The following is a 24,307-nucleotide window of genomic DNA, read 5'->3' as shown; positions in this document are numbered from 1 at the left end:
ATGTGGATGACACCACCCTCTGGCAGAAAGCAAATAACTAAAGAGCCTCTTGATGAAAGTGAAAGAGGAGTGAAAAAGTTGGTTTAAAACTCAACATTCAGAAAACTAACATCATGGCATCCCGTCCCATCACTTCATGGCAAACAGATGGGGAAGCAATGGAAACAGTGACAAGACTATTTTGGGGGGCTCCAAAATCACTGCAGACGGTGACTGCAGCCATGAAAGCCTTGCTCCTTAGAAGAAAAGCTGTGACCAACCTAGACAGTGTATTAAAAAGCAGAGACATTACTTTGCCAACAAAGGTCCGTCTAGTCCAAGCTACGGTTTTTCCAGTAGTCATGTATGGATGTGAGTGTTGAACTATAAAAAAAACCTGACCACCGAAGAATTGATGCTTTTGAACTGTGGTGCTGGAGAAGACTCTTGGAGAGACCTGGACTGCAAGGAGATCCAACCAGTCCATCCAGAAGGAAATCAGTCCTGAATATTCATTGCAAGGACTGATGCTAAAGCTGAAACTCCGATACTCTGGCCACCTGATGCAAAAATTTGACTCACTGGAAAAGACCCTGATGCTGGGAAAGACTGAAGGGAGGAGGAGAAGGGGACAGAGAATGAGATGGTTGGATGGCATCACTGACTCAATGGACGAATTTGAGTAAACTCTGGGAGTTGGTGATGGACAGGGAGGCCTGGTGTGCTGTAGTCTATGGGATCACAAAGAGTTGGACAAGACTGAGCGACTGAACTGAATGCATTTATATCCATGTAACTAAATACTGATTTGCTCCCCCAATGTTTACCCTTTGACCCTCTAACAGGGATAAGCAACTCAGTGGACCTGGGGTAGGAATCCATTTGATCCCTTCCCTAAAGGTGGCTGTGCTGCTGTAAAGCTGCCCATACTACTCAATCATGCCCAGCTCCTGCTCCATACTCTGGCCCACTGCCAGCCATCCCTGCCCGCTGACAGAGCACATACTTGAGTTCCATGCACTTTTATTTTTTGGGCCACACTGGCACATGGGACCTTAGTTCTCTGACCAGGGATCGAACCTGCATTGAAAACACAAGAGTCTTAACCACTGGACAACAATGAAATCCCTCCACAAGCTTTTATTAGAGGATCAGAAGTGGTCCTGCTAGCAGGTTCAGGTGATGCTTGTAGCTGGTGAGGCTGCTTGCTGTGTCCTTCCCAATGCCAGGAACCCACAGGGTGAATTAGGACAAGCCGTCCCCATTCCCAGCTGTCTTAGTAGTGCAGGAAAAAGTGTCCTGCTGCGTGCGCCCGGAGGCTGTGCTGGGAGCGCAGGGCTGTGAACATGCTCCCTGACTCAGAACAGAGGACATCAAAGGGCAGCCGGGGAGGAGAGGCCAGGCGTTTGCGTCCCAGCCCCACCAGCCAGTCTGTCCTTGCTCCTTGTGCTGCAGTGGGTAGCGTGTGCTTGAGGCAGGCCCTCATCTTCCGTCCTGGCTGGGTTTGATAAGCCCATATTCCACAGCTTTCCCCAGACAAGCTGTGGCTGCCCTGGTGACCGGGGTCTCCTCGTCCTTGGCTAGCACCGACAGGATCTCCAGCACCTCGCTCTCCATCAAGGTGCTGGCGATCTCCCTCGAGGCCTCCACCATGTTCAGCACCACCACAGCACCCCGGTGCTGCAACTCCTGGCTGGGGCTCAGAAGCAGAGCCTGCAGGATCTCCAGCCAGTGTGTGGTCTGCCAGAAACAGGGCAGTGTGACCACGGAGCAGTAGGGAACCCCGGCAGCGAACACTACCCACACACCCTGGGGCTGCCTTTCACCAACCGACCACCAGCAGGCTGGGGGTTCCTGGCCCACCTCCCCCGGCTCCACCAAGAAGAGGCACTGACCACTTGGGGGATGCGGCTGCAGAGCGAGGGCCGCATGGAGGTGAGCATAGCCAGGCCCCCGGCGGCTGCCCGCCGCAGCAGCTCGTCGTCCTCACCGCTGTACAGCACCAGCAGCTTCAGCCGGTCGTTTCCCGTGGCTTCAAAGAGGTCCTGCACCTGTGGCCAGAAGCGGGGAGGGACCAAGTCAGATGGGGCAGAGCCCAGCCGGGCCAGGTACTCCTGCATGCCTGCCTGGTGTGACCGCCTGGACCAGCCCTCACCTCCTTGCTCATGGCCAAGTTACACATGCACTCCGTGGCCGCCCGGCGGAGCATCTCGTGCTCCTCAAACATGTAGCCCTCGATCATGGGCACGGCCTTCTCCTTCAGGATCTTCTGCCTGCGGGGCCAAGGGCGGAAGCGTCAGCATCACCAGAGCGTTTGCATCCGTCACTCCCAGCCCCGCTTCCCCATACAACAAGACTTGGGCCAAGGATCTCCCTGGGCAATATGCAGAGACCGCCCTGCGCAGGTTTGAAGCCACCGGGCAGTGGTTTCCAGTCTTCTAACCTGGCCGAGGAGACAGCACGCGGGACCTTGGAAAAATGCTCTCAACTAGGAGTTAGGAGACCTGGGGGTGATGATGGCGATGCTAACATCTAACGTTTGAGCACTCACCCTGACCCAGCACTTGGACGATCTTACTTAATCCTCACCGCAGGGACTTCCCTGGCAGTCCAGTGGCTAAGACTCCATGCTCCCAATGCAGGAGGTCCAGGCTCCATCCCTGGTCAGGGAACTAGATCTCCTATGCCACAACTTAAGATCCTGCATGTTGCAACTACGACCTGGCGCAGCCAAATAATAAATATTTTTTAAAAAATCCTCACCACAGTCCTATGGTAAAGGTGCTCGTGTGATTATCACCACTATTTTGCAGAAGAGGAGACTGAGACTGAATAGTCTCACCATTAGTGACGTGGCTAATACGTATTGCTTGGACACACTGCTGGGAATCAGGCATCTAGGTAGTCAATGCTTTTACCTGTATTTTCTCATTTAATCCTCCCCACTGCTACTCCATGAGATAGGTATATAACCATTCCATTTCACAGAGGGGGAAACTAAGGCACAGGGGGGTTAAGTTACTTGAGAGGTTACACACTAACAACCAGTAAAGCCAAGATTTGAACCCAGCTGGTCTGACGCCAGGGCCTGCACTCTTACGGCCTAGGTCCTTGCCCTCTCGCAGAACACTGTACAAGTCATGCCTCTCGGCCTGTCTGGAAAATAAGTAGCTGAGGAGTACTCTCCAAACTAAAGTGCTGGACTTCCCTGGTGGTCCAGTGGATAAGAATCTGCCTGCCATGCTGGGGACATGGGTTCGATCCCTGGTCCGGGAAGATCCCATGTGCCGAGAAGCAACTATAAGCCCACGTGCCACAACTACTGAAGCCTGTGCCAGGGCCCCTAGGGCCTGTGCTCTGCTACAAGAGAAGCTAACACAAAGAGAGGCCTGTGCACCGCAATGAGGAGTGGCCCCACTGACCGCAACTACAGAAAGCCAGTGTGCAGCAACTACGCCCAGTACAGCCAAAAACAAAGTAAGTAAATGAATAACAATAACAAAAAAAAAACTGTAAATGGTCTAAACCACGGTGCCCTGCCCAGGTCCCGCATCCCCGTGGACCTCACCGGAGCCTCTCGCTGATCCCCGCCAGGTTCGTTAGAGCCATGAGCGCCTCGAAGTTCTGCAGGCCGGAGCAGTTGAGGTGCAACAGGGAGACGAGGGGCCGGACCACCTCGTAGATCTGCATATGCACCCATGCATCAGGGCTACCTGCCCCAGCTCTCCCGACCCCACCGGCCCTGCAAATGGGAGTCCAGTCCCCGAGAGGTCGCCCACACCCCCCCCAAGGCCCCGCGGAGGAGCCACAGCCCGACTCAAAGGCCAGGAGGGCCCACTGAGGGGCTGGAGGACAGGCCGGGGCTGGGGCAGGAAGACACGCACCCGCTCGCCCGGAAAGGTCATCTCTGGGTTGGAGGTGATGGTGAGCTTGGCGAGAGCCTGGGCTGCTTTCGTCTGCCCCACGTCGGTGCCTTCCAGAGCCAGTGGGAGCAGAGCCTGTGGGACGGGCCCATCAGCACCCAGGGTGCAGCCAGGACCGTGAGGCCCGAGGCCCTGACTGTGCAGCCCTCGCCTCTCCCGTCTCTCTCCTGGGGCTTGACCACACGCCCACACACACCCTCTCACTTCCTAGGCCTCCCAGCAAGCTACCCAGACGCTTCTGGAAACGCTTATTAAGGGCTAGACATGGACTGTGCCAGGCACGGGGCCATGAAGGTCAATGACACAGGAGCCCTCAGAGCCTTGTAGGCACAAAGTCCAGGGCCCTTCAGCATCACTCACGCGTCAGGAAGACATTCCTGCTGGCTGCTAATGACACTTCTCTGTCCCCATCCAACACCGAGCTCTGCTGTGGCAGCCACTGAGTCATGTTTTACGGCCCATCCTGAAGGAGTCTGAGCCAGCTTACCTTGCCCCCTCCCTGAGCAACCACAGTGCCACGGTCCTCGACCTCTTCCACCAAAGCCAGGAAGACCCTGCGGGGAGAGTGCCGGGCTGGGCGGGCGGGCCGCGGCTCTGGCGGGCAGACCTTCCACTCCCGGGAGCAGCAAAGGCGGACTGCCAGGTGGGTGGCCCCTCTGGCTCCAGGAGCCCACTGCACCAGCGAAGGCTCCCTCTGTAGTTTCATCAGCAGCGGGGAGGCTGACGGGCAGGGGGCAGGCTCACCTGGAGAGCAGCTCCCTGCAGGAACTGGTCAGCACAGGGCTCTCGGTCTTCACCATGCACGTCATGGCCGACACCACGCCGGCCGCCAGCAGCTTCTTCACCCGAGCCCGCACGAAACTCGGCTTGTCCTGGGGAAGGAGGCAGCTGATCAGAGGGACCTCAGCCGATCAGGCAGGGGAAAGGGGAACCCTTCTCACGACACATGTTGATGGGCATGACAACAAAGGGAAAGAGGACTTCCCTGGCGGTCTGGTGGTTAAGAAGCCACCTGCCGATGCAAGGGACACAGGTTCAATCCCTGGTCTGGGAAGATCCCACATGCTGCAGGAAACTAAGCCCGTGCGCCGCAACTACCGAGCCTGAGCTCTGGAGCCGGTGCTCTGCAATAAGAGAAGCCACCGCAGCGAGAAGCCTACACACGGCAACTCGAGAGTAGCCCCTGCTCACCGCAGCTAGAGAAAAGCCCGGGCAGCGACAAAGACCCAGTGCTGACAAACATAAATACATAAATTAAGTTAAAAAAAGATTAAAAGAGAAAGAAACCCGCTTAAACAGAAGTGCATCTGCTGTGGATGCCTCAGGTCAACGGGCCCCCATGACGCTGGGGCCCCCTCACCTTGGGGTGCTGCTCGGGCACGTGCTGCTTGGCATACTTGGCCAGCTCCACCATCTTGGGGTCCGGCTCCTCGTAGTCATAGCTGTTGGTGCAATTCACCAGCGCCGAGGCCACCGCGAAGAGCACCGACCTCTCCTCGGACTGCCGGGGGGGCGGGGGGCAGACGGGCCGTCAGCGGCCAGCCCAGGGGCAGAGCAGGACCGGGGTCAGCGCTGCCCAGGCTCCCAGTTCTACCCTCGGCTGGGCCCCCTGGGCACCAGGATGAATCCGGGCACCTCCCCGGCCCCAGGGTGGCCCTGACTTTGGGAGCTCATGCACTTGACCTCCCCGACTCCTCCTAAGAGAGCACCCTTGCTGAACCACTGGTGCAGGTCAGAAGACCCAGGCCACACAGGGCAGTCACTCGGGCTACCAGCCCCCTGTCACAAACGCCGCTGGCCACACCTGCCAAGAAAGCCCTTTGGGCTCTAATCCTAGTCAGCATCCCTGGACGACTGCAGGAACCCAGGGGCTACCTTGCTGAGCTGGAACAGAGCCTTCAGAGCAGCTGCATCCTCCACAAACTCTTCCTTCACATCAGCATCGAAGGTGAGGTAGGCCAGGCCCTCCACTGCCCAGCGCCGCGTGCCCACGTCCATCTGGTCATTGCACAGCCACCTGGGGGCGTGCAGGGCACTGATGACTACCAGAACGGGCAGGGGGGTGGCGGGGGGAGTGGTAGGAGGGGCACCCCAGGACCCAGGGAGGAAAAGCCAGTGGTTGGGGCATCCCCACCACATATGGAAGCAGTTCACATGGAGGGTCTGCCTGGGGAGGACAGGGCAGTGAGGATTCCCCTCTTCTCTTGAGGTCTGGCCAGGAGGCACGGAGCCACGGCCATGCTAAATCACTCACTTTCGACACTGCTTGGCCAGCTTGAGAGTGGAGCCTTCGGCAAACTGCTTCATGCTAAAGTCAGTCCCTCCGGCCGAGCCGAGCTTACAGAGCCCCTGCAAGAGAGGTTGAGAACCAGCTGTTGGCCAAGGGACGGAGGCAGGGCAGGGCTCCCCTCAGCGCTCTGCCAGGCTCCCTGGAGGCCAGGCACACCCCCACCAGGCTACCAGCTGGACTGTGCTGTGCTGTCGCTTCAGTCGTGTCTGACCCTCTGCGACCCTATGGACTGCAACCTGCCAGGCTCCTCTGTCCATGGGACTCTCCAAGCAAGAATATTGGAGTTGGTTGCCACGCCCTCCTCCAGGGGATCCTCCCAGCCCAGGGACTGAACCCACGTATCTTAGGTCTCTTGCACTGGCAGGCGGATTCTTCACCACTAGTGCCACCTGGGAAGCCCACAGAACCAGCTGCTAGGGTGGCCACGTGAGAGCATCTGGGAGAGACTGACATGCTGACCACATGCTGGCCCGGGCCCCACCCCCGCCGATGTGCACGGGACTTGCTCTATTCCTTCCCACCTCACACCAAGGAAGCTCTTGACGGGCAGAGCTAAGATACGTGTGGGGAGAAGACAGGTGCCTCAGCCAAGGCCAGGACCCCCATGGGAGGGAGAAACCCAGGACAAGGTGCCCCAAAGAGGAGGACCGGCTTCCTCCAGGGGCAGGGCTGCAACAGGCACACAGGGGTCAGGTGTTCCCTAGACCACCAGCTCTGGGGGCTGCCTGGCAGCCCAGCCTGTTCACACAGACCCTGGACCTGCCTGGCCTAGAGTGTCCTCCAAACTCCTCCTAGAGCCGCTCCCACCGCCCACAGTGGGCAGCCCGGGCTGCCCTGCATTCTTAGAGGTCCTCTCTGTCCAAGCCTCACCTCCTCCTCCTCCCCAGGAGAAGCCAGGGCCCTGCTCTGGCCTTGACAAGGCCCTGAAAGTGAAAATTGCTCAGTTGTGTCCAACTCTGCAACTCCATGGACTGTAGCCCACCAGGCTCCTCTGTCCATGGGATTCTCCAAGCAAGAATACTGGAGTGGGTTGCCATTCCCTTCTCCATGGGACTTTCTCAACCCAGGGGTGGAACCCAGATCTCCCACATTGCAGGCAGATTTTTTTACTGTTGTGAGTGATCAGGGAGGCCCTTTGACAAGGCCCTGCACATCCCCCATTTTCACCAAGCATGTGCTGAGGCTGTACTGTGAGACACGGGCCAGCCAGGGCTCCCTGCCTGGCTGCCTGCTGGCTCAGCCCAGGCCTGCCCGTCTCACCACCAGTGCCCGGATGCGGATGCTGTCCTTCTCGCTGCGCTTGTACAGATCTTTCAGCAGTGAGACGCCGTTGGCTGTGATGAATGAGGCCCGCTTGGCCTTGCCGGCTGCGTGGATCAGGGTCTCCACGGCCACCAGCTGCTCCTCCTCCTGCTCCGAGGCGCACAGGGCGATCACACTCTCCATGACGCCATTCAGCTCCAGGGCCCGGTTGCCGGCGTCACATGGGCCCTGCAGGAGGCAGGACACTGTCTGGATGGCCCGCAGCTTCCCGGCCAGCCCGTGGCCCTCAAACCAGCTCCTGCGGGGCACAGGGCGGCAGCTGTTGCATCACAGCCAGCACAAAGAGACTGCCCTTCCCTCCGCCTCCTCCACTGGCCAGGCATCTGCAGGATGTGGGCAACAACAGCAAGAAAAGCTGCCAGCGGGAAGACCAGGACACCACCCCTCTGGACGGCAGCCACCGGGGTTCTTCATCCAGGCTTTCATTTGAGCCCCATCCCCACCCCCAATGACCTGCCATCTAACGCAGGTGGCTATCACCCACGCCACCCTGTCTCCTTCCCTGTGGTCACTGAGGTCCGAACTTGGGCCACTCACTCCATAACTTGTCACCATCAGTCTGCTCCTAGCTGTCAGCCCTTAAGGGTGAGGACTGTGAAGCAGCACCGGTGTGTCAGGATGGACACACAGCGTGTGCTCGGTGCACGCCACGTGCTAGAGGACACCAGCTGCCCTAGACAGCTTGGGAGCTTGTGTGTGTTCAGTCGTGTCCAACTCTCTGTGACCCCATGGACCTAGCCCGCCAGGCTCCTCTGTGCATGGGATTCTCCAGACAAGAATACTGGAGTGGGCTGCCATTCCCTATTCCAGGAGATCTGCCTGACCCAGGGATTGAACCTGTGTCTCTTTCATCTCTTGCACTGGCCGGCAGATTCTTTAGCAATGAGCCAGCTGCACTGGAGGAGAACTGACATAAGAAAGAATATCCTTGGGGACTTCTCTGGCGGTCCAGTAATTAAGACTGTGCTTCCAAAGCAAGGGGAATGGGTTTGAGCCCTGGTCGGTGAATAGATCTGATATGCTACTGCTACTGCTGCTAACTTGTTTCAGTCGTGTCCAACTCTGTGTGACCCCATAGACAGCAGCCCACCAGGCTCCCCGGTCCCTGGGATTCTCCAGGCAAGAACACTGGAGTGGGTTGCCATTTCCTTCTCCAATGCATGAAAGTGAAAAGTGAAAGTGAAGTTGTTCAGTCGTGTCCAACTCTTAGTGACCCCATGGACTGCAGCCTACCAGGGTCCTCCATCCATGGGATTTTCCAGGCAAGAGTACTGGACTTGGGTGCCACTGCCTTCTCCATCTGATACGCTAAGCAGTGTATAAATAAATAAGAAAGAACGTCCCTGCAGAGGGACTCTGAAACAACAAGTGACCCTTGGGACCGCTCTGACTCTCACAAGTCCTCCCCAAGGCCGTTTCTCTGATGGGAAACCTTTCACTGCTGTTTCTCCCCAAAGAGTCAGCGCTCTCGAGGGAGCCCTGGCTACAGGAGGGCTCCCTTACTTGATGTAGTTTTCACAGAGTCGGTGGAAATTCTCCCTCTCGGCATCACACTTCAGGTCATCGAAGAGCTTGCTGAGCAGAATGGAGGCACTCATGCGGCTGTTTGCCGTCACTGTGAGCTCCCCAGGAGGGTCCTGCACAGAGCCCCCCACCTCCAGGATCTTCTTCAGACCTGAAAAGACACCCTATTCAGACAGCAGAACACGAGTTCCAACCCCAATGGGCAAAGGGAAGAGGTCTCGGCTCGCACGAGCTCACAGGGTACAGGCAGGCTCACAGAATCGGGCTGGCGGACCCGCTGCCTGCGGGAGGGCAGGTCTGGGGTCAGCAAAGGACCTCAGAACTTAAGGCCTGTGGGCTGGCCCTGCCTGTGGAGCTGGATGCTCTGGAGCTGGGAGGTTCCTCACAGCTGCAAAACTGCAGGGAAAATAACCTCATGCCTCATAGGATCATTGGGATAACAAGAAAAGATGAGCACCCAACAGGCGTGCTCACACTGGGACTCTGCCAACCTTTCCTTATACTTCTTTAGGGAAAGGAGAAGTGTGAACTTCTATATTAAACTGTAAGAATTTTCCCCCCGTGTACAGAAGTAACACACACGCAATGAAAAGAACTTGACACAGAAAGCTGGCCCAGCCTCCCTGTTAACCTGCTCACGGGCCTGCTCGACGTGTGGGCGGGTGCACACGCACATGGCTGAAGCGTCCAGCATGGGGCACATGTGGCTTCGGCGCAGACACACGTGGTGGGTGCAGTCGCTCCTGGGGTCGCGCAGGCCCAGCCATCCGAGCAGCATGCCACACATATGCTTGGTCTATTTACCTACCTACCTATAAGCATATGGCCAATAACTGTGAGTTGCTCAGTCGTGTCCAACTCTTAAGGACCAAGGACTGTAGCCCACCAGGCTCCTCTGTGCATGAGATTCTCCAGGCAAGAATACTGGAGTGGGTTGCCATTCCCTTCTCCAGGGGATCTTCCCAACCCAGAGACTGAACCATGTCTCCTGCATCGGCAAGAGGATTCTTTACCATCTGAGCCACCAGGGAAGCCCTATCTATCTGTATTTCTATTTATTTACTTATGTATATGCTGTGCCACGTGGGATCCACATGGGATCATTGTTGCCCAACCACGGATTAAACCCAGGCCCTCGGCAGTAAAAGCGCAGAGTCCTAACCATGGGACTGCCAGGGAAGTACCTTTCTCTTTTTCAAACTCTGTCACCTACCTTGGTCGATAACCCAGAGGGTAAGGCTGTTGTTGGGGTCCTTGGGAGACTTCCGGGGCACCACTTTAATCAGGAGGGTCAGGGCATTGTCTCGGCCTTGGCCCGAGACCCCCACCTCCGTCAGGAGCTCCAGGAGGTTACTGATGAGGACCTTCAGCTCCCGGGCGGGATCTGGCAACAGGAAGACATTCACTGGCTCTGCAGTGGCCCAGCCCCGTCTGACTCTGAACTTCCCTGGTAGGGTGAGGGGACCTGCAGCTGGGTGCTGGTTTCTAGCCTACCCCAGAGGTGCCCCAGGTCCTTAGAACCTAGAGTGAGATACCGTCAACAAGCCTTTCTCCCGAACAAACTGCAGGTGCAGCCAGCTTGGCTGCTCCCCCCAAAGACATCAATACCCACAGGACACAGACTGGCTTCCACCAACTCACCCACGATGATGGCGCCTTCTTTGCCGCGGAAGCCCTTCTTGACACCTTCCTTGAGGGCATCGAACATAACCTGCAGCAGGTGGCAGGCAGCCAGGGACACGGCCTGGTTTTCCACGCCCAGCATGGAGACCACCCGCCGGGTTCCCAGCACGCTCAGGGTGGCCACTGTCTGGTGGGGGAGAGAGGTGGACAGAGCTTCCAGTTGGCAAAGGGCAGCTTCAGTGATTCCTAACTGGGGGTCGCAGAGGGTGGTCAGAGGGGAGAAAACGTGAGTGGAAAGAGCAGCTCCCCGAGAAGGCACAGTGGGTCTGCCTGAGGGTGAGACCTGGGTGACACCCGGATTCTCTTGTTGGGAGGGCTTCCTAAAGAAAACACTCCAGGGACCTCCCTGGCGGTCCAGTGGTTGAGACTCCAAGTATCCACTGCAAGGGGTATTGGTTCAATCCCTGATCGGGAAACTAAGATCCCAAAGGGATCCCAGGAAGGCTGCAGGAGGTGGGCAGAATTCACGTGCTTTTACCAGTTTTAGTTCTGGGAGACCCAGAAACAGAGCCCGATCTTGGCCTGACTAGTTTTCACAGAATGTTTCACATTTCCACCCCTGATCTAGGAACTGTGGGCTCCTCTAAAATCTACTGAGGGTCAAGTCCTTGTTCCCCGAGTCCAGCTGGTGCAGGCAAGAGCCAGAGCAGGGACTTGCTGACACCAGCCTGGGACAGGGCTGTGCTGGCTGAACCATGTGTGTGGGACACCCACAGTCTCCACGAAGAACCATCTCAGGGTCCTGCCCTGCATATCCGGTCACTGACTCGATGGTGAAGACGCTGTGGGTCACATGACCCACCACGTCACACACTGTGAGGACCCCTGTCCAAGCAAAATGCCAGCCTGGTGGCGAGGGAAGGACAGGTGCCCTGTTCTTTGCAAGCAGCGTGCTTTTACCACACGGACAAGGAGGGCATCAGTGACCAGGCACCTCTGAGAAGAGCCGAGGGCGACACTTGTGAGCCTTCTGATACACGTGCTCAGGGTGTCCCCGGGCTGCTTACACTCTTTCTTGGCCTCACTTTGTCCCAAATCATGTTGGTCTTTTTGTCATTTTAATGTTGTCTCTCTTGTTATGTGTCTCCTTATACTTTGCCTTGTAAGTTGAGAGCTATGGGACTTCCCTGGGGGTCCAGTGGTTAAGACTCTGTGGTTCCAATGCAGGGGGCACAGCTTCAATCCCTGGTCAGGGAACTAAGAGCCCACGTGAGTGGATGGACAGACAGACTGTCAGAGACAGTAGCTAGACCCTCCGCCACACCTACCCGTGACTGGTGCTCAGAGCAAATGCCGACTAGGGTACGCAGGGCTGCCAGCATCAGATCAGGCTCTCCCGTGTCCAGCAGGCGCTGCAAGAGCTGAACCCCGTTGCTCCGGAAGATCTTCTCGGCTCCAGCATCCTCCCGGGCCAGCACCACGAGGTTCTGAGATGCCTGCGTCAAAGGAAGCACATCATGACAGGAACACGGCATGGAGAGAAAAGACCACCTGAACCTCACTGCTGCCCCTGAGCTCGGGGGCCTTGGCCATGAACTTCACCACTCTGAACATCAGCTTCCCCCTCTGGAGGCAGAGGGAAGAGCTCGCTCTGGGAGTTGATGGTTAGCATAAATGGAGTCTTAAGTCCCTGGCAAAGCCTGAAAGGCAGAGTCTGTGACTCAGACGCCTCTGTGCACCTGGCTCTTGGTATGAGACCTGAGCACCAGTAGGTGCTCCAGGGACACCGGCTCCCTCTCCGTGGCCCACACTGAGGCCCCAGGCCCTCTGCGCACCCACTCAGGCTCTGGGAGCCCAGCGGCACCACCTAAGGAGTGACGTGCCAGCAGACCAGGCCAGCAGGGGCTCCTGGCCATCACACACACACAGGGAGGGCTGGGCAGCACTAGGGGAGTTCCGCCCCACTCGCCCAGATCTCTACCTTTTGCTTTTTCTCGGTGCCCTTTTCTTGTGGATCCAATAGTATCTGAAACATCTGCTCCACTTTGGCATCCGTTGAGGACATGTATCTCACCTACGACAAACCAGCAAAGCATGGGAGCAAATGCCTCTTGGGCCCAGACAACTCATTTCCTCTTTGTTCTCTCCAGCTCCTCCCCAGGCCTGGCTCCTGACTCCAGAGGGCACAGCATGGATGTCTGGGCCCAGGTCTCGCACCCAGCTACCTTGGGCAGGAAGAGACTCGCCTGGCAGCCTCTCCCAAACTTCCCTGGGCTATTTCCTTCTCTGAGCTGTTTCCTCCTTAGGCAGCAGGGAGTGGTGCCGATGCTGAAGGCAGTGCCATTCAGAAGGGTGGCGTCCTGTTAGCCACAAGAAAACCCACTCCCAGGGGGCCATGCATTGTGTGGCAGTCTGGGTGCACAGCCCATGGCACTGAATCGGCATTTATACCTCCTGCAAAGGAGCCAGCAAGTCATGATGAAGTTGCTGATACTCTGTTTAGGTCAAGGATTCTCTTTTTGATGGATTTTTAAAATAACCTGATGACCAACCTCATCCTAGGCCTTTTCCTTCCCCGGGGTTCTGGGCGTGGATAGCGCACATGCCTAACCCGTGTGTCCCACTGCCCCTCCTGCATCCATGGCAGACACCACCGATCCGTCCCCTCCTAGGCCCAGGCAACCTGCTTCCTAATCCTTCTCAACACAGAGCTCCAGGCAGCCCCTGCAGATCAAACAGAGCTGACGCTGAGAGGAAAATAATTTGCTTCCCCAGGTCTCAATCTTTTGATAAGGTGTCTGCCGTCATATTACTTGCTTCCACTGGGTCAGCATATTAACACCTAATTGTCAGGCTAATTCCAACTTGAAAATAGTTAATGATGCTCTTTAGATTCTCTTCTCAATTTTTAAATATGTGAATCATACAAACATCGTCTCTTTATTTTAAAAAATGAACAGGTGAAGCAAAATCTCTTTTGAAAAGCCCCTGCAAGCCCGTTCCTCTCCCTAGCAGTCACACTGTTATCACTGTGATGTCTCTCTTTTAAAAGATTTTCCTTTGTAATGACATACCCAAGTGTACCCATGGAAAAAAACATGGTACTATTTTGGGTGCACATACGGGGGATTGTTTTAACATAGATGATATCACACTGTCCGCTTTCCACGTCCTTGCATGACCACCTGCCTATTCTCAATAACTACATGTAGGTATCTGTAATAAGGATGTGACTCAATCTGTTTAGCCGTTCCCCTATTGCTGGGCATTTTGGCAAGTTCCAATTTTTCATTACGACGAACGAGGCTGAAACAAACATACACACACCTGCTTGCATACATGGACGAGGCTTCTCTAGGGAAGACAGCAAAAAGAAAACATACTGAATCACAGTATATGCTCAAATTTGACAGATGTACTAAAGGACTCCCAAAGGAGCTGGAAGCAGTCATGAAAAAGCCCACGATCCCCCCAACCTCACCCTATAACTGTCTCCCTCGTTCTAGCAATGTGTACGAACTTTAAAATGTCTGCCACACAGGGCTTCCCCAGTGGCGAGTGGTTAAGAATCTGCCTTCCAATGCAGGGGACATGGATTTGATCCCTAGTCAGGGGACTATGATCTCACATGCAGAGTGGCAATTAAGCCCACGAACAACTACTGAGCCCGCCCACTCTGGAGTCCACGCACCAATAGAGAGAAGCCCATACAATGCATCAAAGATCCTGCGTGCGGCAACTAAAACCCAAAGCAGCCAAAAATAAACATACTTTTTTTTTTTAACGTTAAAAAATGTTTGCCAAACAGATCACTGAAAAGAATAGCACCTTGCTGTTCTTTCAATGTGCTTTTTCGCAACCACTGACAAGGTTGTGCATCCTTCTATAAGGTCATTTGCCATCAGTATCCCCTCTTCAGAGATATGTGATTATACCTTTGCTCCAGATCCACTTTCCAGTGCCCCTCTACCACTGGTCAATGCCTCGCTCTCCCAGTTACTCACATACCTTCTCCTGAATCTGGCCCGCGATGTTCCGCAGGGCCTCCTGGAAAACTTTGTTCTTGGGCTCCAGGCTCACACATCTCTGCAGATCAAGGACGGCCTGGTCGAGGCGGCCCAGTTTCTCTAGGGCTTGGCTCCTTCGGTAAAGTGCTTTGATGTCCCCGCCGTCCTTTTCGATGGCTGAGCACAAACAGGAGCTCTGTCAGCACCCGAGAGGCCACCATCTCCAGCAAGAGCAGTAGGGAAAGATTTCGAGGGCTAGAGGAAGGTGGGGGTACGGATGTGGGGCTCAGTATTTCAGCCTCAGAAAAGGTCAGAGTAGCTGCAGAAAAGGAGATGCCCAGGGAAGTGGAAGAGAAAAAAGGAGGCAGATGTGTTTTAGGAGTGAAAGGAAAAGGAAAAAGTGAGGGTTGCCCACCCCAGAAGCCCCACGGCTCCACCCAAGTGCCCTCATTCCCCTACCTTTGGTTGCCTCTGTTTCTGCTTTCTCGTAATCTTCCTGAAACAGAAAGAACAGGGCTTAAGTTGCTGGTCATCTCCTTTTTCGGGCAAAACTGGGCAACAGGGTTGTTCTCGAGTCACCTAAAGGCCCAAAGGCCATGTGACAAGTGTGGGGGCCCGAGCACCGGCGGGGTGGGCAAAAGAGGCCCGGGCAGGCGAGGGGAAGAGCAGCCGGCTCCCTCACCAGCTTGAGGTGGCAGGCCGCCCGGTTCCGATGCAGAATGGCCTGGTCCTGGGGCGTTGCGCCCAGACCCAGGGCTTGCGTGTAGGCCGTCAAGGCACCTTCGTAGTCCCCGCATTTGAACAGCTCGTTGCCATCCTTCCGCAGCTGTTCCACTGAGCTAGCCTGTGGAGGGAACGCGTGGAAACGTCGCAGGTGGGCTCAGGGTGAGTCGCGGAGCTACTGGGAGAGGACGCTGAGGGTCGTGGGCGAGTCCCATGGAGGGCCAAGCTGAGAGGGAGGAGGCGGCCCGGCAATCGCCCGAGCAGGTGAGAAGTGGAGATAGCCCAGGGGGATGGGTAAATGGGTACGCACCCCGGGGCCGACCGACTGGGGCTCGGGGTTCCCTGGACCACTCACAGTCATCGCGCCACAGACGTCCCGGGCGCGCGCAGGCGCAGTCTCTGGAGTAGGGTGGGTGGAGGCTCGGGAATCCGCCGCCGGCTGCCCCGCCCCAGTCTTGCGTCAGAGGCCGGGGGCGGGGAACGGGCGGGGCCAAGGAGAGGGCGCGCCAGGCGCGGGGCGGTGCTCGGCCCCGGTCCGCAGACTCAAAGAAGCCCCGGGCGCGCTTAGTCTGTTCCCGCCGAGACCTGCAGGGGGCGCGCGGTGGAGGACCTGGAGGGACGCCGGTCGCTGCTGGGGCTCAGGTCTCGGCATTGGTCCCGGCCCCGGCCCCGAACGCGGCAGAAATGCACAAGGTCTGCAGTCATCAGGGCCACGAGCAGCAGGCTGTAAAGGCTCAGCGCTAGGAGCGGGCCCGGACCCCTGTGAGAGATAGGAGGGTATCAGGATGCAGGCCCCAGTCGTTCTCGCCGCTTCATGTGCGTTACAGAGCCCCCGAGAGTCTGGAGAAAGCTACCCAGAAAAGTGCAGGACGTGTAAATACAAATTCAGGGAGCTCACAGGTACCCTGAAGTCATTCACGGACAGATTCAGGATTGAAATCCCCGACGATAATACATGTTTGATCAAACCCCGTCTGCAGGGAGATCCAACCAGTCAATCGTGAAGGAAATCAGTCCTGAATATTCACTGGACGGACTGATCACTGGACGGACTGATGCTGAAGCTGAAACTCCCAATACTTTGGCCACCTGATGCGAAGAACTGACTCATTGGAAAAGACCCTCATGCTGGGAAAGATTGAAGGCAGGAGAAGAAGGGGACAATAGAGGATGAAATGGTTGGATGGCATCGATGGACATGAGTTTGAGCAAGCTCGCAAAGAGTCGGACACGAATGAGCGACTGAACTGATAATACATGATTGCTCCAGATACTCCTTTCAGTATTGACACCCGTCCAACCCCACCTACCACACAACGCCTACAGTGACTCCCTGTTACCGGTTCTCACAGCCCCCTGAACTTTTCCTTCACAGATTGTTTTGTAATCATGTATTTAGGTGATTTTATGTTTGAGATCTGTAAACTACAAGCCTCCCACCCCAGAAATTAGGAACAGAGTCCAAGATACTGGAACACCCTGTCAGCATTCCAGGGCTCTGGGGTTGGCGTTCTCACCTGAAGATGGGAGGAGGCCGAAGGGCAGACAGATTGACCTGGTTCAAGGCCTCAAATTCAGCCAGAGTGCAGCAGAAGCCCCCTGCAGCCTGCGTGTGGCAGCAGTAGGCTTCCTCCGGAGTGTCAGAGAGCCGAGGGCAGAAGAAACCCGGGTAGCGATGGCCGTCAGCATCCCAGGTGGTCTGGCACAGGTGGGGGTGGTGGGCCAAAGCTGAAGGGAGGGGCGAGGGGGGCTGGAGACAGGTAGGAGTGATCTACCCACATCCCACTCATCCCTTTTGGAGAGTAAAAGGGGCCAACTTATCAGAAAGGCAGGCTTTCTCTCTCCTCACCAGCTCCCCAGAGTAGCCTATACCTGCTAAAAGAGTAAGTACCGGAGGGGGTGGTGGGCAGAGGAGAGCGCTGTACCTGAGAGGGAGGCCGGCTGAGCAGGCATCATCCAGCTGAAGAACAGCAGTAGCCCCACTGACAAGCCTGTCAGCAGAGAGCCTGACCGCCTCTGGAAGCCCATGAGAGGTCACCTCCACTTCCACCTCGGCCCTGGTCCTAGAAACCCTAACAGCTCTATTTTTAAGCCACAGATGCAGACAGTAAGGAAATAAAAATTAAAGCACCATTAACACAAACCTGAAGCTTCTCTGTCACAGACCTCTAGCGAGAGATGAAAGTGACTTGAGTTTCTATCTTCTGTTGAAAAACATGGGGATTGTGGCTCCATGCTGCCTAAGGTTCTCTGAGCTGAAGGGGAAAAGGCTCAGAAGGCTGGAGGGCCAAATGAGGAATGAGCCAAGTCAAGCCACTAGCCTAGAGCCAGATATGTTTCTCTCCACCCACTCTTAACTTTCAGGCTGCCATGGAAGCTATGGGGATTCAGCTTGTTCCATTTCAGGCCCCAGAGACCTTGTTGCCAGCGTTTGGGGCTTCCCTCTCTAACTTCTGCATCGTGGCAACCACCAAGACTAGCTGAAAAGCAAGCGCGAGCGCTCTCATTAACTTGTCCCCTGAGTCCTCATGGGCCCCAGCTACCAGCCAAAGTACAAAAGCTGCTAATCAACTGGAGTAAACTTAGCAATCAGCCAACTCCACTTCACAGGGACAGTTCTTCCAGGGTCTTCCGGTCTCAGCAAACCTCATACTTCATAGATACTGTCTGCTGAGACAGGGGATTTCTCCAAAAGACCAGAGGCCACCAGTCCACAGTGCGGTGTTGTTGTAGTGTCTACTGAGGCCTGACAACGTCATGCTCTCAGAGCAACAGTGACAGCGCTCATAAGCCCAGGGCCCACAGCAGTGCCTGGGGACTGAAGTAGGAACCCTCGCGGCACAAGAAAGACATGCAGATTTTGTTCCTGGCACCTGAGAGCAAAGAAAACAGTTCCTGCAGAAACAGCACTGCGGCCTGGGAGTCTATCTGAAACCATCACCGAGGCTCCACTGTAAGCTCCAATTTCCAGGTCAGACCCCAGCAGCAGAAAAGGTGATGGCACCCCACTCCAGCACTCTTGCCTGGAAAATCCCATGGATAGAGGGGCCTGGTAGGCTGCGGTCCATGGGGTGGCTAAGAGTCGGACACAACTGAGCGACTTCACTTTCACTTTTCACTTTCATGCCTTGGAGAAGGAAATAGCAACCCACTCCAGTGTTCTTGCCTGGAGAATCCCAGGGATGGGGGAGCCTGGTGGGCTGTCTATGGGGTCGCACAGAGTCGGACACGACTGAAGCGACTTAGCAGCAGCAGCAGCAGACCCCAGGGGTCTTCTGGGTCCTAGTGTGAGGCTGCTTTGCCCATAGCAACCAGGCCATTCTTGCAGGGAGAACGATTTTTAGAGCACTTTGAGAATGTTCAGAGCATTGGCAGCTTGAAAATTGTCTTTTCATGGCGGGAGAGGGTCCTCCCCAGAGAAGTTGTCTCTCGCCCAGAGGCTAAGTGATTTGCTCTCCCACCAAGTTAGGACAGTCCTCTGCGCCTTCCTGCTCCGGACACAGTGAGGCCACTGTCTTCTTGTCTGTTTTCCTCCTTCGCCTAGGCTGCGGGCTCCCAGAGAGCCAGGCCATATTCTTCATGCACCCTCCGCAAAGCACACTTAACTAGCAGCTGCGAAGCTGTGGGCAGCAGCTTCCTACACCCAAGGCCCACCCATCAGACCCGGAAGAACCCGTCGGACCAGACTCCACCACCTCCCGGACCTCCGCGGCGCCAGGGGGCGCTGTGGACGCTGGGTCCACGCTCCCCGGGCGCCTGGGACCTAAGGTACCCGCCCCACCTGCACGATGGGCTCCGAGGTGGCCCAGCTCCTGGAGGCTGCTGACTTCGCGGCCCGCAAGCACCAACGGCAGCGGCGGAAAGACCCCGAAGGGACCCCCTACATCAACCACCCTATCGGTGGGCGCTCCGCCGGGGGAGCCACGGCTGTAGCCTCCAGGGGTTGGGGACCGGGAAGGGAACGCGGAGGGCGTGCAGCTCCTCGGGCACCTAGTGGGTACCTAGCTTTGTGCCAGGCACAGTTCGTGTTTAAGACTCACAGCGACCTGGGGCGGTCGGCATGGCTGTTCCCTATGTACAGTGGACATCCAAAAAAAAAAAAAGAGTAAAGGACTTGCCCAAGGTCACCCCGCTAGTGAGGGGCGGCCACCTCTGGCTCTGCAGAACCCACATCACGCGGCCCTGAACCCGCTCCTGACTTCCTGCTTTGCCCCGTCAGGTGTGGCTCGGATCCTGACCCACGAGGCGGGGATCACTGACATTGTGGTATTACAGGTAACTTTCCTCCTCTGCTAGGAGGCTGGGCTGGGGATCAGGGGCCCCAATCAGCTTCGGGCACCCGTGGCAGGCGTCCCAGGATTGAGTGGGGGCCTGTCCACAGGCAGCCCTGCTCCATGACACAGTGGAGGACACAGACACTACCCTGGATGAGGTGGAGCTGCACTTTGGGGACCAAGTGCGGCGCCTGGTGGAGGAGGTGACAGATGACAAGACTCTGCCCAAGCTGGAGAGAAAGCGGCTGCAGGTGGAGCACGCACCCCAGAGCAGCCCCGGAGCTAAACTGGTGAAGCTGGCAGATAAGCTGTACAATCTGAGGGACCTGAATCGCTGCACCCCAGAGGGTACGCTCTCCCCCACCTGCTCTGAGGGAAAAAGGAGGGGTATCCATCTTCTGAAGGCACAGGTTGGTCAGTTCCCCTGGAATAAAAGCCCAAGTGTTCTTGTTAATTCCCTAGACTAATCTTAGTAGACCCCTCTGATCTTTCATACAGTAGAAATACAGAAGCTGGGCCAAGGGGAAGTTTTCAGCACAAATCCATCAGAACTCAAGGCCCTGCGCCAAGCCCCTCAGGAAGTGGGCAAAATCCAGGGCAGTCCTGGATATCAACATGAGCGGTTTTCTGTCCACTCTTATGCAGGATGGACTGAACACCGAGTCCAGGAATACTTCGAGTGGGCGGCACAGGTGGTGAAGGGGCTCCAGGGAACAAACCGACAGCTGGAAGAGGCTCTAAGGCAGCTGTTTAAGGAGCGGGGGCTGACACTCTGAGTGGTACTTGGAGCCATCGTTTCCCAGGCCAGAGAAGATGCATACTTCAGCCTTTCCATGCCTCCCAAGCTCCCTCCCTGGTTCTCTCAGCACAGATATTAGAGACCAAATACACGTGTCTTTTCTGAGTCTGAAGATCTACTAACTGAGCCCCAGATTGTGGGATGATGTGCCCCATGTATTTCTAATGCATTCACTGCCCCTCTTCAGGCCTTGGGTCTGTCTGTTTTTCACGGTGGGATCTCTGGCCCCTCAGGGACTTAGGCTTATCTATAAACGCTGGTCTGAAAGTCATTATGCAAAATAAAACATTTGGATAAAGCTTCGAGTTGCTGCTGCTCCTCCTCCAGCCTCCCCAGTGGGGAACCGATGTGTGTGTGTCGGGAGGAGATATCTGCCCTTCAGTAGGGCAGGGTTCCAACTGTGTGCCCTCCGGGACAGGTCCCTCAGGTTGAGGGCCTGAACCCCTTGGAGCTTGGTTTCCTTATCAGTGGGATAGGTTGTATAATTATCAGGGTTGAGCTAGGTGACATGCCTGACACGTAGATGCTCCAAAATTGGTAGGCTTCCTCGCTGAGGAAGTCGGGTGGGAAAGAAGTTGACGTGTGTATTGACATATGTATTGGAAAGAAGTGCCACCCTGCTTACTGGCAGGTCTTGCTGGGCTCAGCAGAGTCCCCAGCAGCAACGTGATAGGGCCTGTGAGGGGGAGGGTCCCTCATACCCCAGGTTGCCACAGAAACCTGCTGCGGTTGGCACCCCATCCTGTCTCACCACCATCCCATCTCTGATTCCTTTCGTTGCTAAGCGACAGGAACTTCTGGGTGCCCCAGGAACTGACCAACCCTTGGAGCCCGTCAGGGTCTGGGAGAAGGAGCAGAGCTTTTTGAGGCATCCACCTGAAGGGATCAAGTGAAGTGGTGTTGATCGCTGCTGAGCAGCTGAGAGTTATTAGTCCACTCTAAACGGGTACACTTGTGGGAGTGAGGAGGGTTGCTTGGTCAAAGGCCACTTTGTGGTCACAAGGTGATCGATGTTTTCTTTTCACATGTGTTTCCTAATCTGTTCTTTATAATAACTGGATGAGATAGGCAGGGTAGGGATTATTCTCATTTTACAAAGATGAAATACGAAGCTCAGAGAGGTGAGAAGACCTGTTAATGATTAAACAGAGGAGTAGTGTCAAGATCAAGACCAGAATCCCTCTTTTTGCCACCGTGGGCCTTTTTTAACCAAACAAGATTGACCACAATTTGAGGTTAACTCCAACCATGCTAGGACTTCCCTGGTGGCTCAGTGGTGAAGAGTCTGCCTGTCAAGGCAGGGTACAAGTGTTCGATCCATGGTCCAGGAAGACTCCACAAGGTGTGGTGCAACTACTATCCCCACGCCCTAGGGCCTGCACACTGCAACCACTGAGCTCACACGTTGCAGCTACTGAAGCCTGCGCACGCCTAGAGCCTGTGCTCCGTAAGCCCCCACAATGAGAAGCCTGCACACTACAACGAACAGTAGCCCCTGCTTGCCACAACTAGAGAAAGCCTTCGAGCAGCAACAAACACCCAAGGCAAGCAAAAATAGTCTATAGAAACCAAAGTACAACCATCGACATCAGGAAATTAATGTTAATACATCACTACCTTAAATCTTTGATGATAGAGAGCTTCATGACATACTTGTATGCTTACTTTGGCTTTTGCTGGGCTAGGAATGTGTCTGGGGACCTTCCACGCAGTCCAGTGGTTAAGACTCTGTGCTCTCATTGCCAAGCGCCTGGGTTGAATGCCTGGTTGGGGAACTAAAAATCCCATAAGCCTTGCAGCATAGCCAAAACAAAAAACAATTTTACTTCTAGCCTGGAATTAGGTCAACAGAGATTCCTGGCCCCTCCAAGGATCTGTCCTTAACTGGACTCCATTTCTCTGGATCTGCATGGCCTCATCTTCTGTTCATGGCTGTAGCTGTTCTCTCCATTCTTAGTCAAAGAAGATTGCCTTTTGAGTATGACTATGCTTTTACATTTTTAATATTTAGCAATCTGAGGCACTAGTTGAGGGGGCAGCAGGACAAGGACAAGTGTCTACTCATTCAGTTTGAATGCACATCCCCAGGCATTCTGACAAAGGAAACCTGTCTTTCCTCCATCAGTGAGCCTCTCAGGCCTCCATGCTGAATGCTATTGCTTCCATCTTCAACCCTGTCGTGTTCCAAATGCCAAGGAAGCCTCATTCCTACCCCCACATAGGCTTCCTGTGCCTCGTTGTTGTTCAGTCGCTTAGTCTCAGATGCCTTTGCAACCCCACGGACTGCAGCGTGCCAGGCTTCCCTGTCCTTCACCATCTCCCGGAGCTTGCTCAAACTCATGTCCATTGAGCTGGTGATGCCATCCATCTCCTCCTCTGTCGTCCCCTTCTCCTCCTCCTCTCAATCTTTCCCAGCATCAGGGTCTTTTTCAATGAGTAAGCTTTTTGCATGAGGTGGCGAAAGTATTGGAGCTTCAGCTTCAACATCAATCCAATGAATATTCAGGATTGATTTCCTTTAGGATTGACTGGTTTTATCTCCTTGCAGTCCAAGGGACTCTCAAGAATCTTCTCCAACACCACTGTTGAAAAGCATCAATTCTTTGGCGCTCAGCCTTCTTTATGGTCCAACTCTCACATTCGTACATGACTACTGAAAAAACCATAGCTTTAAGTATATGAACCTTGGTTGGCCAAGTAATGTCTCTGCTTTTTAATATGCTGTCTAGGTTTGTCATAGCTTTTCTTCCAAAGAGCACCTTTTAATTTCATGACTGCAGTCACCATCCACAGTGATATTGGAGCCCAGGAAAATAAAGTCTGTCACTGTTTCCTGTACCTACTCTACCTAATTTCAGAGTTCTTTCAGTTCAAGTTTGTTCTCCACTAGCAAGGTCTAAATCAGGAGCCAAAAATGGATGGACACTCTTTGCAGAATCACTTGGTCCTGGCAACTGTTACGATCAATTTCCCTCTGACCCTAAGTAAAATTGAGGCTTGGTGTGAAGAAGGATCTAGTCTGTCCTCTATCATGTTTTTTTCCTGTGAGAATTGCTCCTTGCAGTGTTTGTTCTTTGTACACATTTTTTTGTTAGGGAAAAGCAAAAATTTAGTTCAAAGATCTCTTTGGGATGGGAAGCCTCATTCCTACCACTCACACTATGATTTCCTTCCTGAGTGCATGGGCATCATTAGTTAAACACGGTGACAGACAGTGTGGTATGCAGGTGAATTTCAGGGTAAGGATGTCACTCTCTCCACACAGGTTAAACTCATCCCCTAGGCAAGCCGAATCAGAGTGCAGTGTGGCCTGCCCACCCTGTGCAGGAGGGACCCAGTAAGTCAGCTGTTCTCGTCATGGTTCCAGCTGGCCACATTAGTCCTCCTTTCTTCCTGGAAACAGAATGGTTCTCCATGGGTAGAGAGTTAGAGAGGAATAGAATCCTATCCATTCCCGGTGATTGAAGTTGTTTCTCTCATGTCCTGGCTCTGTTTTTTTTTTTTTAATGTGTTTTATTTAACTGAAAATAGATTCGTGTAACAGCCTGGCATTGATATTGTATACTGGAAAGAACACTGAATTGGCTCTGCCACTGGCATGGGGGAGTTCATGTAACTTCTGTGGGGCTCAGCTTATTTGTAAAATGAGAGGGTTGGACTAAATGAGCTCTACATGCCTTTCTGGGACATCATACATGTTTGTAATTGAAGAGAAATCCCGTATTCCTTAACAGAGGATCCTGCATTGAAAGCAGGCTCATGGGTAAATGGTATCTGCCCCCGGGGCTCTGTTTCCTCCCAAATTCTCCCTTACTCCTAAGGTCCCTGGTTAATTTTTAAAA

At 54.8% G+C, this 24,307-nt stretch overlaps 3 protein-coding genes across 22 annotated transcripts in view; 1 reads left to right on the top strand and 2 right to left on the bottom strand.

Annotated features, from left to right (window-relative positions):
- Positions 1 to 1,104: 1,104 nt before the first annotated feature.
- Positions 1,105 to 15,793, bottom strand: UNC45A (unc-45 myosin chaperone A). 15 transcript variants are annotated; one of them, XM_086364496.1, is made up of 20 exons: positions 15,703 to 15,793; positions 15,352 to 15,513; positions 15,129 to 15,165; positions 14,671 to 14,924; positions 12,644 to 12,736; positions 11,991 to 12,158; positions 10,681 to 10,849; positions 10,253 to 10,423; positions 9,019 to 9,190; positions 7,453 to 7,753; positions 6,157 to 6,251; positions 5,778 to 5,919; positions 5,263 to 5,403; positions 4,647 to 4,774; positions 4,390 to 4,456; positions 3,864 to 3,977; positions 3,548 to 3,663; positions 2,135 to 2,252; positions 1,875 to 2,030; positions 1,105 to 1,719 (listed from the first exon to the last, which is right to left on the bottom strand). In XM_086364496.1, the coding sequence occupies exons 5-20, from the start codon at positions 12,725 to 12,727 to the stop codon at positions 1,462 to 1,464; spliced, it is 2,400 nt and encodes a 799-aa protein (XP_086220622.1). In that variant the 5' UTR covers positions 12,728 to 12,736; positions 14,671 to 14,924; positions 15,129 to 15,165; positions 15,352 to 15,513; positions 15,703 to 15,793; the 3' UTR covers positions 1,105 to 1,461. The 15 variants fall into 15 exon arrangements, with proteins under 15 accessions (XP_086220622.1, XP_086220621.1, XP_086220614.1 ...); XM_086364495.1 differs by having other exon boundaries at positions 1,970 to 2,030; XM_086364488.1 differs by having other exon boundaries at positions 14,671 to 14,846.
- Positions 15,794 to 15,826: 33 nt separating this feature from the next.
- On the bottom strand, positions 15,827 to 19,097 carry LOC147349632 (protein shisa-like-1). The gene is made up of 3 exons (XM_086364552.1): positions 17,318 to 19,097; positions 16,910 to 17,120; positions 15,827 to 16,152 (listed from the first exon to the last, which is right to left on the bottom strand). Exons 1-3 carry the CDS (start codon positions 17,418 to 17,420, stop codon positions 15,957 to 15,959), a joined length of 510 nt encoding a protein of 169 aa, XP_086220678.1. The 5' UTR covers positions 17,421 to 19,097; the 3' UTR covers positions 15,827 to 15,956.
- A 45-nt stretch (positions 19,098 to 19,142) lies between these two features.
- HDDC3 (HD domain containing 3) overlaps positions 19,143 to 24,307 on the top strand; it is an 11,038-nt gene continuing 5,873 nt past the window's right edge. The window contains exons 1-4 of one of the 6 annotated variants that reach the window (XM_086364549.1): positions 19,143 to 19,292; positions 19,612 to 19,667; positions 19,774 to 20,014; positions 20,312 to 20,763. In XM_086364549.1, the coding sequence (XP_086220675.1) occupies positions 19,181 to 19,292; positions 19,612 to 19,667; positions 19,774 to 20,014; positions 20,312 to 20,442 (540 nt within the window). In that variant the 5' untranslated portion in view covers positions 19,143 to 19,180 and the 3' untranslated portion in view covers positions 20,443 to 20,763. Of the gene's footprint in view, positions 19,386 to 19,611; positions 19,668 to 19,773; positions 20,077 to 20,311; positions 20,764 to 24,307 lie in introns of those variants that run through there. The other 5 variants (XM_086364550.1, XM_086364546.1, XM_086364547.1 and 2 more) reach the window with 5 other exon arrangements.

Source organism: Bos grunniens, chromosome 21 (genome assembly GCF_055505025.1).
Source record: "Bos grunniens cultivar Pamir isolate PY7600 chromosome 21, Bosgru_T2T1.0, whole genome shotgun sequence".
Classification (NCBI taxonomy): Eukaryota; Metazoa; Chordata; class Mammalia; order Artiodactyla; family Bovidae; genus Bos; species Bos grunniens.
The sequence above is the reverse complement of the archived record's forward strand: the minus strand, read 5'-3'. Positions and strand labels throughout refer to the sequence as shown.